Source organism: Phyllostomus discolor, chromosome 10 (assembly GCF_004126475.2).
Source record: "Phyllostomus discolor isolate MPI-MPIP mPhyDis1 chromosome 10, mPhyDis1.pri.v3, whole genome shotgun sequence".
Lineage (NCBI taxonomy): Eukaryota > Metazoa > Chordata > Mammalia > Chiroptera > Phyllostomidae > Phyllostomus > Phyllostomus discolor.
The window spans coordinates 85,595,059-85,609,781 of NC_040912.2; the positions used below are offsets into that span (position 1 = coordinate 85,595,059).

A 14,723-nucleotide genomic window follows, 5' to 3' on the forward strand; every position below is an offset into this window, starting at 1 on the left:
TCAGGCAGGGCCAGGCAGGGACGATATTGTAGGCACCAGGGACCGTGCAGAAGCTGCAAGCAACCCTTAGCCATGGGGCTGTGCAGCACCGGGAGTGGTGAATAGAATCTGGCCCCTGGGTCCCACCAAGGGTTCAGAGCACCAGGGGGCAGCCTCCTTGGAGAGTCCCATCAGAGCAGTGACACCATCAGAGCAGTGACATCATAGCAAATGCTCCTATCAGCACACAGAGAACACAGAACTGTAGACCGCTCACCCAGGGGACCCCGCCCAGAGCTGGGAGAGGTCCCGGGAAGCTGCCATGGACCCCAGGCTCCTCTGCTGTGTGGCCCTTTGTCTCCTGGGAGCAGGTGAGCCCTGGGCACTGTGTGTAAGTCTGGACACGCAGTCACATCCCTGACACACAAGCCTGGGGGTGGTGGCTGCCTCGGGAGGCTCCCTGTGCTCTGCCCCCAGCTCCTCTGTGTCTCCTCCCAACAGGCCCAGTGGACTCTGGAGTCACGCAGACCCCAAAACACGTGGTCAAAGCAAGAAAACAGCAAGTGACACTGAAGTGTTCCTACATCTCTGGACACCTGTCTGTGTATTGGTACAAACAGGTTCACGGACAGGGTCCCGATTTCCTCATTCAGTACTACAATGGGCAAGAGCGAGAAAAAGGGAAGCTGCCTGATCGGTTCTCCGTGAGGCTGCTGGATGGCGACCGCTCCGAGCTGACCGCGAGCTCGCTGGAGCTGAGCGACTCGGCCCTGTATCTCTGCGCCAGCGGCCCTGACACAGCCCTGCAGGCGCGGCAGCCTCCTGCACAGAAACACTCCGCCCCACTCAGGAAGCGGCAGCCGCCAGCCACACAGGCTCAGGCCTGAGAGAGCAGCTCAGCTTCCCCAGGCCCGGTTCTGCTGCTCGCAGATGGGGTGGGATGTGATGCCCACAGACATCATGGCAGCTTATCATTGTCCTGCATATACACCTGGTGGGAAGTCCTGTTCCTGGGTCTCACATTCCGTAACCGGAAGACCAAAACATCACTCAAGTCTGCTCCTCAACGTCTGTGTATCTGTCCCATCCACCTCTCCCAGAAGTGTGTCCACATCTGGCTCCCCTTTTCTGGGTTTAGATGCACCGCCCTGGGGAGATCTCACACCATCTGGGTTGTCGTCTTCTTACCCGGCAGCTTCAATAACATCTCACTTCATGGCAACAAATACTCATCAATCCTTCCTAATGACAACAAAGAAACGCACAACTGCATGCACTGTGGCCGTCACCTTGACCTACACAAAGCCCTGAAGCAAGTTTTGGGTCATGTCAAGTGTGGGACTGTGAGTAGATGCGCTACAGGTGTTTAAAGGCTCATTATTTTATTAGTAGTGTCAGCAGTTCTTCACGGGGGATATAAACTGTGGAACAAGGAAGAAATTTAAAGGCAGCAGTTTCACTGTCTCACCCGGGAGGTGGCTCCTGTCCTGTCCCCCCGTCCCTCACACAGCTGTAACTGCCGGGGCCATCGGGGCACCTGCAGAGCCGAGCACCACGCAGAAACCCAGGTCCCCGGCCTGGGCTGGGTGTGCTGGTGCTGCCTCACCCTGAAACGGAAATCAGGCTCTCAGGTGACTCTGAAGGTCCTCTGGAGCATATGGTGGGGGCCCCATCAGTCAGGGGATGGAGAGAAATCAGAGCCAGAGGGTCTTCTAGGGTTTATGAGGCTGCCCCTGAGGTTTGGCCACCAGAGACCAGGAGGGCCCCTGTGGGAGGAGGGACAGTGAGGGGATGCTGGACGACCAGCAAAGTAGAAAAGGAGGCTGAGGGACGACTGGGCCCCAGAGCCCTAAAGGCATCAGAATGCCCTCAGGGGTTGCCCTTAGATGCAAGAGCACAGGGACGGGGACACACAGCAGACCAGGGAGGCATGAGGATCTGCGGGCAGGATGAAGCACACCTGAGTCCCACACTGTGAACACGGAGGGTGAGGACGACTCTGGGACTCCCGTCAGTTCAGCCACACGCCACATTCTTCTCCCTCTGAGCTGTGCCCTTTCCCGTCTGCTTGTGATTGGATGCTCTGGGGAAGGGGCGTGTCCCTTGTGACCCAAGCAGTGTGAGTGACACCTCAGAGAGACTCCCTGGACAGCCCTGCTCCTGCCCAGCCACCCCCAGACTGAGAGGGACCCTCAGTCAGCCTGGCTGCTGACATGAGCGGCGGCCTCCTGTGCTGCGTGGCCTTGTGTCTCCTCCGTGCAGGTGGGTCCTGGGCTGGGCCCCTCTGTGGGGACAGTGCCCAGGCCCAGCACCGAGCGGCTCCCTGGAGGCTGCAGCATCTGTTCCCCTGTCCTCCCTGCAGGTCTGGGGATGGCCGGCGTCACTCAGTCCCCAGCCTCCCAGGTTGTGACAACAGGACAGACGGTGACCTTGCGGTGTTCCCAGGACTTGAAACACGACGGCATGTACTGGTACCGACAGGACCTGGGTCACGGGCTGAGGCTGATCCATTACTCAGTGGGCCCTGGGATCATGGACAAAGGAGAGGTCCCCGATGGGTACAGTGTCTCTAGATCAAAACAAGAAGACTTCCCCCTCACGCTGGAGTCGGCCACCCCCGCCCAGACATCTGTGTACTTCTGCGCCAGCAGTGAACCCACAGTGCTGCATGGCCGCCTCCTCTCTGCACAGAAAGTCAGGGGGAGGCCCAGCGCCCGGACTCAGGGAAGCCCTGTGCAGACTCCTCCACCTTGGAGCCCCCAGTGGCCCCCACCTGCAGGGTGACCCTCTGTGTGTGCTGGGGTTGCCCTCCAGGTCAGTGTCTCCCAGGCTGGGACCAAAGCCTGGACCTGGAACACACAGTTGTCCACCTGTGATGGCTGTCTGTCTGTGTGTCCTCTGCAGCTGGTTCATTAGCTGGTTCATTAGCAAGAGCTTCCCAAGCTCTTGCTTTTCTTGTCACCAGCCGGAGTCAGAGGCCATGAGGGTGGGCGGTCATCAGTCGCCAGACACATCTGTGCCCACTTGTGTATCAGACACACATGTCTTACAGGCCAGTGATGGTGAGTCTTCTCCTGGAAAGAAGCTACGAGGAATCTGTTTTCAAATGCCTGGTGACTCAGAAGGACCAGAGGCTTTTCTGTGGGCAGTGGGGACATGAAAGCTCATGGAAGTCAGGGAGCGCAGAGGGGACACTTGGTCGTGACCTGCAGAAGGAGTAGGAGCTCCCTACTGAGGTGTTCCCAGGGCATCGCTCCATCTGTGTGTCTCTGAGTGTGTCAGTGTGTCCAGGACAAAGTCGAGTCACCCCGATGCCCACCATCACCTAAGAAAGGGACAAGGTGGAGCACGTGTGACTGGGAGAGTGGAGGGGATGGTGACAGGACAGGGTGCTCCCAGGAAATCCCGAATAGCAGAGAGGACTGTGAATTCACCCTTTGGTGTGTTGTACTGATGACACTGTTGGCATGTCCTAGTGAAACTGCCAGCTGAGCAGGGTGACAGGTGAATGAGACTCAGTGTGAGTCCCCTGCATGCACACAGCACAGATCCAAAGTGACAGCTGTGTTTGCATTTTGTTCAGAAGGAGCTTAGAGTACTCACCCACATGTGCACTAATGCACACCATGTGTTCCTGAGGGCAGGAGGACTGATAGAGACAGTGATGTCACTGTGGGAGCTGCCTTGTGGGGACAGGAGACGTCCCTCCTCCTCTGCTCCTGCTCACAAGGACCTGACCCAGAAAACCTCCCACTCCTGACCTGACCCTGCCATGAGCACCAGGCTCCTCTGCTGGGTGACCCTCTGTCTCCTGGGGGCCGGTGAGTCCTCAGAAAACCAGGCAGCCTCAGTGTGTGTGTGTGTGTGTGTGTGTGTGTGTGTGTGTGTGACGATTACAGATGCTTTTCTCATTCTATTGACAATTTCTGTTTTCCAGGTAACACAGAGGCTGGAGTCTCCCAGTCCCCCAGGCACAAGGTCACCAAGAGGGGACAGAATGTGACATTTCAGTGTGATCCAGTTTCTGGACACACTGTTCTTTACTGGTACCGACAGACACTGGGGCAGAGTCCGGAGCTATTGGTGTACTTCCAAGGCAAGGACCCTGTAGACACCTCCGGGATGCCTAAGGATCGGTTCTTCATTGTGAGACCTGACGGCACCTCCTCCACTCTGAGCATCCAGCCTGCAGAGCCTGGGGACTCGGCCATGTACCTCTGTGCCAGCAGTGAAACCACAGTGTGGCACCGTCCCCAACTGCCTGCTCACAAACCCTCCTGTGCCCCCCTCTGCTCATGGGTCTGAGACTCCTCAGCAAAGGAGTTGCCCTGTTCTTCCTTTCTCAAGGAGCATAAGTGCATTTGGATTTTCAATGCTTTTTCTGGCAGTAATGACTAGAACACAGCATGCTGGATTTCTGGGGTTCCTTCATGTACCTCAACATTCTGTAATTGAGGATAAGCCCCAGAGCTCTCCCTCAGCTGTGGCGAAATCTTCTCTTGTGAAATAGAAAGTTTCAGCAGATGTGAGACAACCTCTGAGTCCTGAGTGTCACTGATGATGACACATGATGCCCACATGTGAGCAGCCATGCAGAGCTCTGTTAGGCCAGATGCAGCCACCAGCCTTAAAAATCAATAGTTACACTCCTTAGAGAAAACTGTCATTGGAATCACTCACAGACACCGGTCATGCACAATAATGGACATTGATGCATGCCCATATGTTGTTTTATTATTTTTCTTGACAATCCTGCAGTCATTCTACATTTTATTTCCTTCTTCTCTAGCATATTTTGAATAGAATTTAAATTTATCTTGGATTAATAAAAACCCTACGTGAGAAGGTTTTAAAGGGAAGTCATTCAATAAGATCCAAGTAATAGTTGTACTGATCTCCCCTTATTTTGTGGAGATCCTTTCCAAGGCCCAGTGGATGCCTGAAACCCCTGATGGTTTAATGGAACCTGATGTTTACTGTTCTCCCCCCACACACACCTTTCATTTTGAAGGAAGCACTTTCTGGCATCTCTTTGGCAGATCTGGTTGCTAGCATCATGGCCCTGCATGTCACGGCCGTCTCTAAGTACAATAATGGTGACTGGACCTCAGGCACTGCCCGCCCACAACAGTCAGCCTGATGACAGAGACGGCCTAGGGAGTGATGGGCAGGGACAGAGCACAGTGTGGAGACGCTGGGCAAGGGGCTGATTCACATCCCGGGTGGGACAGAAGTGGGACAGTGTGAGATGTCACCACACTACTCAGAATGACACATATTTAAAACTGTTAAATTCTTTTTTTCTGGAATTTATCATTTAATATTTTGGGACTACAGTTGACCTCAGGAAACTGCATCTGCGGAAAGCGAAAGTGCAGCTAAGGGGGGACTACTGTGGGTAAAAGTAAAATGTGCGACAATAATATCAAGACAGGGAGCAGGTAATGCGTAGGTGTCTTACCGTTGTGAGAGTCTCCTGATCTACGTGGAGGGGTGTAGGCTGTGATAAAGCCGAGAGGTCCATTGCAAACTCTAGAGCCACCATGAAAATAGCAGAGTTGTATAACTCATAGGCCAACAAACACAGAAATGGAACTCTTATAAAAATGCCTAATTAGTACACAAGAAAGCATGACACAAAAAACAAGGGAACAAAGAACAGATATGCTAATAGAAAACAAACAGCAAAATGACAGACATGAAGGTAACCAGAACAATATGTACATCAACTCCAAATAATCTAAATGCCTCAATTCAAAACCATTGATTGTGATCATGGATAAAACACAAAAAAGCAGATGTGTGCCACCTGCCACCGCGGCCTGCACCAGCAGCAGAAGGGCTCACAGGTGCACTGGAGCAGACACACCACGCTGACACTGGTCACGTGAAAGCTGGCGCAGCACCGTGAGTATCACACAAAGCAAATCTCAAAGCAAAGACTGTGATCTGAGACAACAAAGGTCATATTCTAATGATAAAAAGGTCAACTGATCAAGAAGACAAGGCAATCAGATACACTTATGCATCTAATAACAGGGTTTTGAAATGCTGAAGCCAAAAAGGCAAGGGACAAATTCAGAATTATTGTCAGATATTTCATCACCTGTCAGTAATTGATTGAACAACTTGACCAAAAAAGAAAAATAGTGGGGATACTGAAGCCATAGAGAACATTATCGATCACCTTGACCTCACACACATTTACGGGATCGTTCACCCCACAGCAGCAGAATGCACCTTCTTAGCAAAGGCACACGGACTATGCAACAGGATAAACTGTGGACTTTGACCATAAAATAAGTCACAATACATTGAAAAGAATTGAAGTCGTACAAACCGTGTTCTCTGAACACAGAGGGGCTGAATTAGAAATCAATAACCAAAAGAGGTCCAGAAAAATCCCTAATATTAGAAACTAAATAACAATATTCTAAATAACCCATAGGGCAAAGAACAAATCAAAAGTAAATGATAAGGGATTCTAACTACTGAAAGTGAGAATATAACATATGAAAATGAGTGAATGCCGCACTAGGAATACTTAGGGAGAAACCTGAAAACAAGGGAATAATTCCCTTCTCATCCTGAGCTACCACTATTTTACCCAAATCAAAACCAGGTATCACCCAAACAAAACAAAACAAAAAACAAAAAAATTTTAAAAACCCGAGAGGGAATATCGCTGATGAGCACAGATTAATAAACCTTTGGAATTCCAGTGCATGAAACACGACACTGAAAAGGATAACACAGCACGACCAAGTGGGGTCTGTCTCAGCATTACATCCTCATGACTGTTAATATTTAAAAGGACGTCCAGGAAGGTTAACATCTCAAATGCTAAAATGTGAAAAATCATGTGATTATCTCTATAGATGCTTAAAAATACCTTGATGTATTCCAACATCTGTTTGGATAAAAACTCTTCTTAAATTAGAAGTAATTGGGAACACCCTCCCCCTAATCCAGGGCATCTGTGAGAAATCTAGAGTTAGTAACAGTTCTGGAGGCAGACCGCGGTGAGGTGGACTGTGGTAAAGCAAAGATGCATGCACACTGCCATGCACAGGCCCAACACTAAGAGTAGCAGGGAAGGGGGGGATAGTCATTTCAACAGTAGTGCCTAACAACCCGGATCCATAGAGAAAAATAATGAATCTCAATGCTTACCTCACTCCATAAAGCAGAAGGGGGGCAAACTTGGCCTCTCCTGGTTCTTCTACGGCCCAGAAGATAACTATTGGGGTTTATATAAGTGGTTGGAAAACATTATCTTTTGTGACATACAAAACTACGATTTCAATGTCCACACACAAAGTTATGGGAACATGCCCCCACTCAGTAAGCTACCTAGTGTCTCTGGCTGACCTGGCACAGCAGTGGCAGAGCTGAGTAGGTGGGACAGAAAACAGAACATATTCACCACCTGCCTCTTTACACAGTGATTTTGCTGACTCGGCCACGCACAGAATGAAATTGAGGTGAGCCAACATGACAGATCTATTAAGCTTCTGAAAGAAAGCGTAGCACATTCCCTTCATGACCCTGGAGTAGGCAAAGATTGCTTAGAGAGGACAAAAACTATTGGAATCCTTACAATCACATATTTTGAATTTTGGCCAAGTCGGAAATGTAGGAAGAAATGCTCCACTTCCTCACATAATCTGTCAACCAAGGAGTTAAAGAAGAACTCTTCATCCAGAGTGGTAGGAAGGGTGGAGACGGGTGCCCAGAGGAGAGGCTGTGTGGCCAGGCGATGGGGTGGGCAGCCCCACATTCGCACACAGATGAGCTGGGAAGAACATATGGGGAGCGAGACAGACACCAAAACCAAGGGTTTCTTTTATTATTATTATTATTATTATTATTATTATTATTATTTCTTTTTAAATTATTTTAATTTTAATCATTGTTTAAGTACAGTTTTCTCCCTTTTACTCCCAATCCAGCCCATTCACCCAACCCTTCCCACTTCCTTCCCATGCCACCCTCCCCCTAGTTTTTGTCCATGTGTCCTTTATATTTGTTCCTGTAAACCCTTCCCATTCTCCCCTGAAATTCCCTCCTCTCTCCCCTCTGGTCACTGTCAGCCTGTCCTCTCTTTCAGTGTCTTTGGTTATATTTTGCTTGTTTCTTTGTTTTGTTGTTTAGATTCCTGTTAAAGGTGAGATCATATGGTATTTGTCTTTTACTACCTGGCTTATTTCGCTTAGCATAATGCTTTCCAGTTCCATCCAAGCTGTTGCAAAGGGTAGGAGCTCCTTCTTTCTTTCTGCTGCATAGAATTCCATTGTGTAAATGTACCATAGCTTTTTGATCCACTCATTTACTGATGGGCATCTAGGTTGCTTCCAGCACCTAGTTATTGTAAGTTGTGCTGCTATGAACATTGGGGTGCATAGGTTCTTTTGGATTGGTGTTTTAGTGTTCTTAGGATATAGTCCCAGCAGTGGGATTGCTGGGTTGAAAGGCAGATCCATTTTCAGTTTTCTGAGAAAGTTCCAAACTGCTTTCCATAGTGGTTGTACCAGTCTGCAGTCCCACCAACAGTGCACTAGGGTCCCCTTTTCTCCAAACCTCTCCAACACTTGTTGTTGTTGCTTTGTTTATGATGGCCATTCTGACCGGTGTGAAGTGGTATCTCATTGTGGTTTTAATTTGCATCTCTCTGATAGCTAGCGATATGGAACATTGTTTCATGTGTCTTTGGATTTTCTGTGTGTCCTCCTTGGAGAAGTGTCTGTTGAAGTCCTTTGCCCATTTTTTAATTGGGTTGCTTGTCTTCTTAGAGTGGAGTCATGTGAGTTCTTTATACACTTTGGAGATTAAACCCTTGTCTGAGGTATCACTGGCAAATATGTTTTCTCATACAGTTGGTTATCTTTTTATTTTGATACTGTCTTCTTTAGCCATGCAGAAGCTTTTTATTTTCATGAGATCCCATATGTTTATTCTCTCCTTTATGTCCCTTGCTCTAGGGTAGATGTCAGTAAAAAGGTTTCTGCATGAAATGTCTGAGATTTTCCTACCTACGAGCTTCTCTAGGACGTTAATGGTGTCACGGTGTACATTTAAGTCTTTTATCCACTTTGAATTTATTTTTCTGTAAGGTGTAAGTTGGTGGCCGAGTTTCATTTTTTTTTGCACGTAGCTGTCCAGTTCTCCCAACACCGTTTGTTGAAGAGGCTATTTTTACTCCTTTTTATATTGCTGCCTCCTTTGTCAAATATTAACTGACCGTGAAGACTTGGGTTATTTCTGAGCTCTCTGTTTTGTTCCACTGATCCATGTGCCTGTTTTTATGCCAATACCAGGCTGTTTTGATTATACTGGCCTTGTAATATAGTTTAGTGTCAGGTATTGTGATCCCTCCTACTTTACTCTTTTTTCTCAAAATTGCAGCAGCTATTCAGGGTCATTTATGATTCCATATAAATTCTGGAAGTGCTTGTTCTATGTCTGTGAAATAAGCCATTGGTACTTTAATAAGTTTTGCATTGAATGTGTAAATTGCTTTGGGTAGTATGGACATTTGGATGATATTAATTCTTCCAATCCATGAACACGGTATATATTTCCATTTGTTTGTGTCTTCCTTGATTTCTCTCCTCAGTGTTATGTAAAAACCGAGGGTTTCAGCACAGAAAACTGAAGACTCAAAACCTCTGGCTGTAAAAATCTGTGGGGGCTGCAGTGGTGGGAGAAACTCCCAGTCTCACAGGAGCATTTGCTGGAGGGCCCAGGGTGTCCTAGAATGTATACAAACCCTCACACCTGGGAATCAGCACCTACCTAAAAATGCACAATTAGCTTGTGGGAAATGAGAGAGAAGTGACAGAAAGGCTGTGAGAGAGCCAAGCAAGTGGCATTGTTCCCTCAGGGACGCCTGCCCCTCATACAGCCTCACAACACACTGAAGATGGTTGTCCCACCCTGGTGAATACCTAAGTTTCTGCTCCTTACTACATAACAGGTGTGCCGAAACAAAGAAATACGGCCCAAATGAAAGAACAGATCAAAACTTCAGAAAAACAGTAAGCAACAAGGAGACAGACAACCTTTCAGATGCAGAGTTGAAAACACTGGTAATCAGGATTCTCACAGAATTGAAGATCTCAGATGCAAAATGGGAAAAGAAATGAAGTTACCCAAAGGGAAATAGAGTAAAATATACAGGGAACCAATAGTGAAGGGAAGGAAACCAGGACTCAAATCAATGCTTTGGGACAAAAGGAAGAAATAAACATCCAACTGGAACACAATGAAGAACCAAAAACCCCCCAAAATGAGGAGAGGCTTAGGGACCTCTGGAACCACTTTAAATGTACCAACATCTCAATCATAGGAGTGCCAGAAGGAGAAGAGGAAGAGCAAGAAATTGAAAACCTATTTGAAAAAATCATGAAGGGAAACTGCCAGTTTGGTGAATGAAATATTCTTCCAAGATGGCCAGGAAGCTCAGAGAGTCTCAAATAAATTGGACCCAAGGAGCACACACCAAGGCACATCATGATTAAGTTACCCAAGAGTAAAGATAAGTAGAGAATCTTAAAAGCAACCAGAGGAAAGAAAAGAGTTACCTACAAAGGAGTTCTCATTACACTATCAGCTGATTTATCAAAAGAAACCCTGCAGGCAAGAAGGGCTGGAAAGAAATAGTTGAAGTCATGCAAGGCAAAGACCTACATCCAAGATGACTCTACTCAGCAAAGCTATCATTTAGAATGGAAAGGCAGAGAAAGTGCTTCCCAGATAAGATGAAGTTAAAGGAGTTCATCAACACCAAACCCTTACTATATGAAAAGTTAAAAGTAAGAAATAGAGGAAGATCAAAAACTTGGAACAGTAAAATGACAAGAAACTCTGAACTATCACCAATTGAACCTAAAAAAACAAAACCAAAAACTAAGCAAACAATAAGACAATAGTATCACACAAATGGAGATCACCTGGAGTGTTATTAGTGGGGAGGATGAGGGAGGGGAATCGGGGTAGAGGTACAGGGAATGAGAAGCATAACTGGTAGGCACAAACTAGACAGGGGGAGGTTAAGAATAGTGTAGGAAACAGAGAAGCCAAAGAACTTCTCTGTACAACCCATGGACATGAAGTAAGGGTGGGGGAATGATGGAGGGTGAGAGGGTGCAGAGAAGATGAGGAGAAAGTGGAGGAAAAAATCAGGACAACTGAAATAGCATAATTAACCAAATATATCTTAAAATAAATAAAGATATCTTAAGTTAAAAACACACACATTATCCTTTATGAAAATTTTTAAAATCCTGTTCATCAAAAGATATTAAGAACATTCAACTATATATCTGAAAGCGCATGTATTCAAAATATAAACAATTCCTAGAAATCAATAATTAAGGAAGAGAAATCAATTTTTTTAAAAATATAAGAAGTTGAAGATGGTGCTCCAAAAAACAAAAGTGATATGTAAGTAGACCACTTCTTACTTCCGTCTTCACAGAGGGTTTCTTTCAGTGCTGAGGAGACTTTTTGGCTGATGGGAGCCCAGCGTAGACCCTGCCCAGGAATCACTGGGTGAAGACAGAGCTTTGCTGAGGGTCCTGCCTTCCCTTCCCTGGGCAGCTGCGTGCATGGCGTCCTCTTTCCATGATTATTCACTGATCAGGTGGATGACGTTTATTCCCGTTTGGAAAAAGGCATCACACCTCCCTCACCACCACAGGCAAAGGGTGAGCCTGAGAAAGGTAAACAAGAAAGCAGCAGGGGCTGTGCAGAGTCCTTGGGGATCCCTGATAATTAATTTAGACAGAACCCAGACTGGGGGTTTCTTTGTGACTGACTTAGGCAGACCCCAGCCAGCTCCAGCAGGGTCAAAAGCGCTGCTGCACAAGTGACCACTTGAGGGCGCTGTGGCTCCACGGAGTAAGATGCTGATGGCACTCTGTGGGAGAGAGAGGGGTCATGGGAAGAATCTTGGCTTGGTTTCTGCAAGAAGAGGATTATCTGATGAATCTGAGGTTCACCAATCTTATCTTCTCACATTAACTGACAACCAGGTGGGTATGTCTTAGCAAGGAGCCATGAAGTAGGCCTTGCAGGGAGTTAAGTTTCTCCTGGAGCCTAGTTTGGTGGAGAGTGTGATGGGGCTTCAGGGAGGAGCCTGGGTAACCTGAGCCAGGGTAGAGCAAGGAGCACCTGCTCAAGGCAGAGACAACCTGTGCTGATGGCCACCTGCCCTGTACCCTCGGGGCCCAACTCAGCACAGCCAGCTGCACCTGCTCATAGGTGATGGACCAACTCAGGGAACACAGGACCAGCTGAGCCTGTCCCGGAGGTGTGGGTGCCCACAAGATGCTACAAAGACAGTGACATCAGAACAGTGACGTCACAGGCAAGCCCTCCAAAGAGAACAAAGGGAGGGAGGGACAAGCCTCTGTTGTCTCACCCCAAAGACCAGAGCCCTGAGCAGAGACATGGCCCGTCTGGTGCTGCCTGAATCCTCCAGGGGCACCCAGCTGCTCTGTTGCATGGTCCTGTGTCTGGTGGGACCAGGTGAGTCTCAGCTCTGGTGCAACTTCCCTCCAACCCAGCGTCCTTGACCATTTCTGGAGTGTCCATCTGCCTCCTGGGCTGGTCTCAGCTCCATCTCCTTCCTCCACAGGGTCAGTGGCTGCTGGAGTCACCCAGTCCCCCAGACACCTCATCAAAGGCCTCGGTGGGGAGGCTGTTCTGAAATGCCACCCCATCTCTGGACACAACCGTGTGTACTGGTACCAACAGGTTCTGGGGCAGGAACTCAGCTTTCTCATTCGGTATTATGAACAGCAGGAGTATGGGAAAGAAAATTTCCCCAACCGCTTCAAAGGAAAGCAGTTCAGAGACTACAGCTCCGAGCTGACCATGCACACCTTGCAGCTGGGGGACTCGGCCGTGTACCTCTGTGCCAGCAGCTTAGACACAGCCCTGCAGGGCCCATGCCTTTCTGTACCCAAACCCTCCTGTCCCAGCTGATGTCACAGGCAGAAGGAGGGGGCCTCAGCCCAGTTCCACAGATGGTTTTCATTGTTTTCTGCCACACCCCTTGCCCTGCTGAGCTCAGCAAAAGCCTTCCTGAATGTTCTCCCAGCTCTGCCACCAGTGTGCAATTCCCAGCACATGGCAGGAAACCCTTCTCTGTGACAGAGTGGAGTTCACAATGTGTGTTGTGGTGCCCGGTCCTGGTGAACCCCGTGTGTCCACATTACAGAGTAGGGAGCACTCAGTGCACCATGTCATCCACAGGGAGCTGAAGCTACTGGACCTTCCAAACGTCCCTTGCACGTCCATTCTTCATCTCCACGCCTCCGAAGTCAACAAGACCCTGGATTCCATCATCGTACAAGGGCCTTGGTCCATACCGTAGAACAGAGCACAGTCTCTCCTGTTTCAAGAGCATCTGAGCTGGGATGGGGAGGTCACCTCTAGGAGTGGGGGACACGGTTGATTGCCTCCCACTTTCAAGGACGTAGAGCTTGAAGACAGAGCACATGTGTCTGTCCTGTCATAGTTCCAGACAGAGCAAGACCATGATATGCGCCTCTGAGAGGAGCTAAGTCACCTGGGGAATTTCCAGCCCATCCAGAGATCCTTGGAGGAAAGCAGAAGCCCTCTAGGAATGAATGTCAAGGAGCACTCTGGGAGCTCATGTGGGAAATGCGTGTTTCTGAACTACTGGAGAGGGCGGGGGATGGGGATTTCTCAGCCTGTCCTTAGCTTTACCCCTTGTGGTCAGGAAATATGAACTTGCCCCATCTGCCCAGGTGCGGAGCTGCAGACAACACCTGAGTGTCACATCACCCTGGCCCCTGATATTTGAGTCCGTGTCCCTTCTCACTGCTGGGTGGTTGTTGTTGCTCATCAAAGTGACATCAGGATACACAGTCACAGCCAGGGTCTTGTCACACTGAGGTACGACCTGTGTAAGAGGGAGCAGCACTGGGAGCGCTGGCTGAATATCCCATCCACGTCACTGACGAGGCTCCCCTCTTTGTCACAGAAAGCACAGTCATGGGGCCACAGGTGTCTAGTCCCCCTGGGGCCTCAGCTGGAACCAGGGGAGACTCTTACCCGTGAGCATGCAGAGACCTGAGCTTGGGTGGCTGGGCTCCCACCAGTGGGTGAATCGTGGTAAAATATAACAGAATTCTCAGACTCCAATGGCCTTGACCCCAAGGCTATGAAAACTGGATATGGGTTTGTTCCTTTAAGGGAGAGGATTGCTATGGGCTGACATTGAAATTATCCAGAGTTTATGCAAAGAGAAAAACTAGGAGAATGTATTTGAAGTGAATATTGATCAGATAAGTCACCACCAAAGCATGAGGATTGCTATGGGAACATTTCCTAGTCTACAGTAATGGGAGGAAAAACTGTACAGGGAAGGAATTGTATCACTGTGCATAGAAGGAATTTCCTTACCAAAAGTCAGGGGAAAGCATGCGTACTGCTAAGATTTCTTTTAAAAAGGGACTTACACATTTTCCCATGCTGCACTGCTCCACTGTCTCTATGTCACTGGTTTGTTCCTGTGGGGGAGGGGAGGCAGGTGAGCTCTGTAGCTGAAGCATCTGTGAAGGACCGTGATGTCACCGAGGCCCTGAGAGGCTCACTTGTGTTTCCCCAGACAGAACTGGAAGAGGTGACACTGTGCGCTGGACCTGAAATGGTCAGCAGGGTCTGCTTCCGTGTGGCTCTTTGTCTCCTGTGGGCAGGTGGGTGCAGGTGGG

At 48.6% G+C, this 14,723-nt stretch overlaps 4 gene segments (V, D, J or C); all 4 read left to right on the forward strand.

The window, feature by feature from the left end:
* The first annotated feature begins 289 nt into the window (after positions 1–289).
* Positions 290–866, forward strand: LOC114507360. The segment is given in 2 exon segments: positions 290–350; positions 481–866. Coding segments are annotated over 2 exon segments (435 nt in total).
* A 1,262-nt stretch (positions 867–2,128) lies between these two features.
* On the forward strand, positions 2,129–2,773 carry LOC114507361. The segment is given in 2 exon segments: positions 2,129–2,241; positions 2,342–2,773. Coding segments are annotated over 2 exon segments (471 nt in total).
* An 841-nt stretch (positions 2,774–3,614) lies between these two features.
* LOC114507363 lies at positions 3,615–4,284 on the forward strand. The segment is given in 2 exon segments: positions 3,615–3,800; positions 3,917–4,284. Coding segments are annotated over 2 exon segments (417 nt in total).
* An 8,128-nt stretch (positions 4,285–12,412) lies between these two features.
* LOC114507364 lies at positions 12,413–13,360 on the forward strand. The segment is given in 3 exon segments: positions 12,413–12,510; positions 12,620–12,942; positions 13,205–13,360. Coding segments are annotated over 3 exon segments (558 nt in total).
* Positions 13,361–14,723: the final 1,363 nt, after the last annotated feature.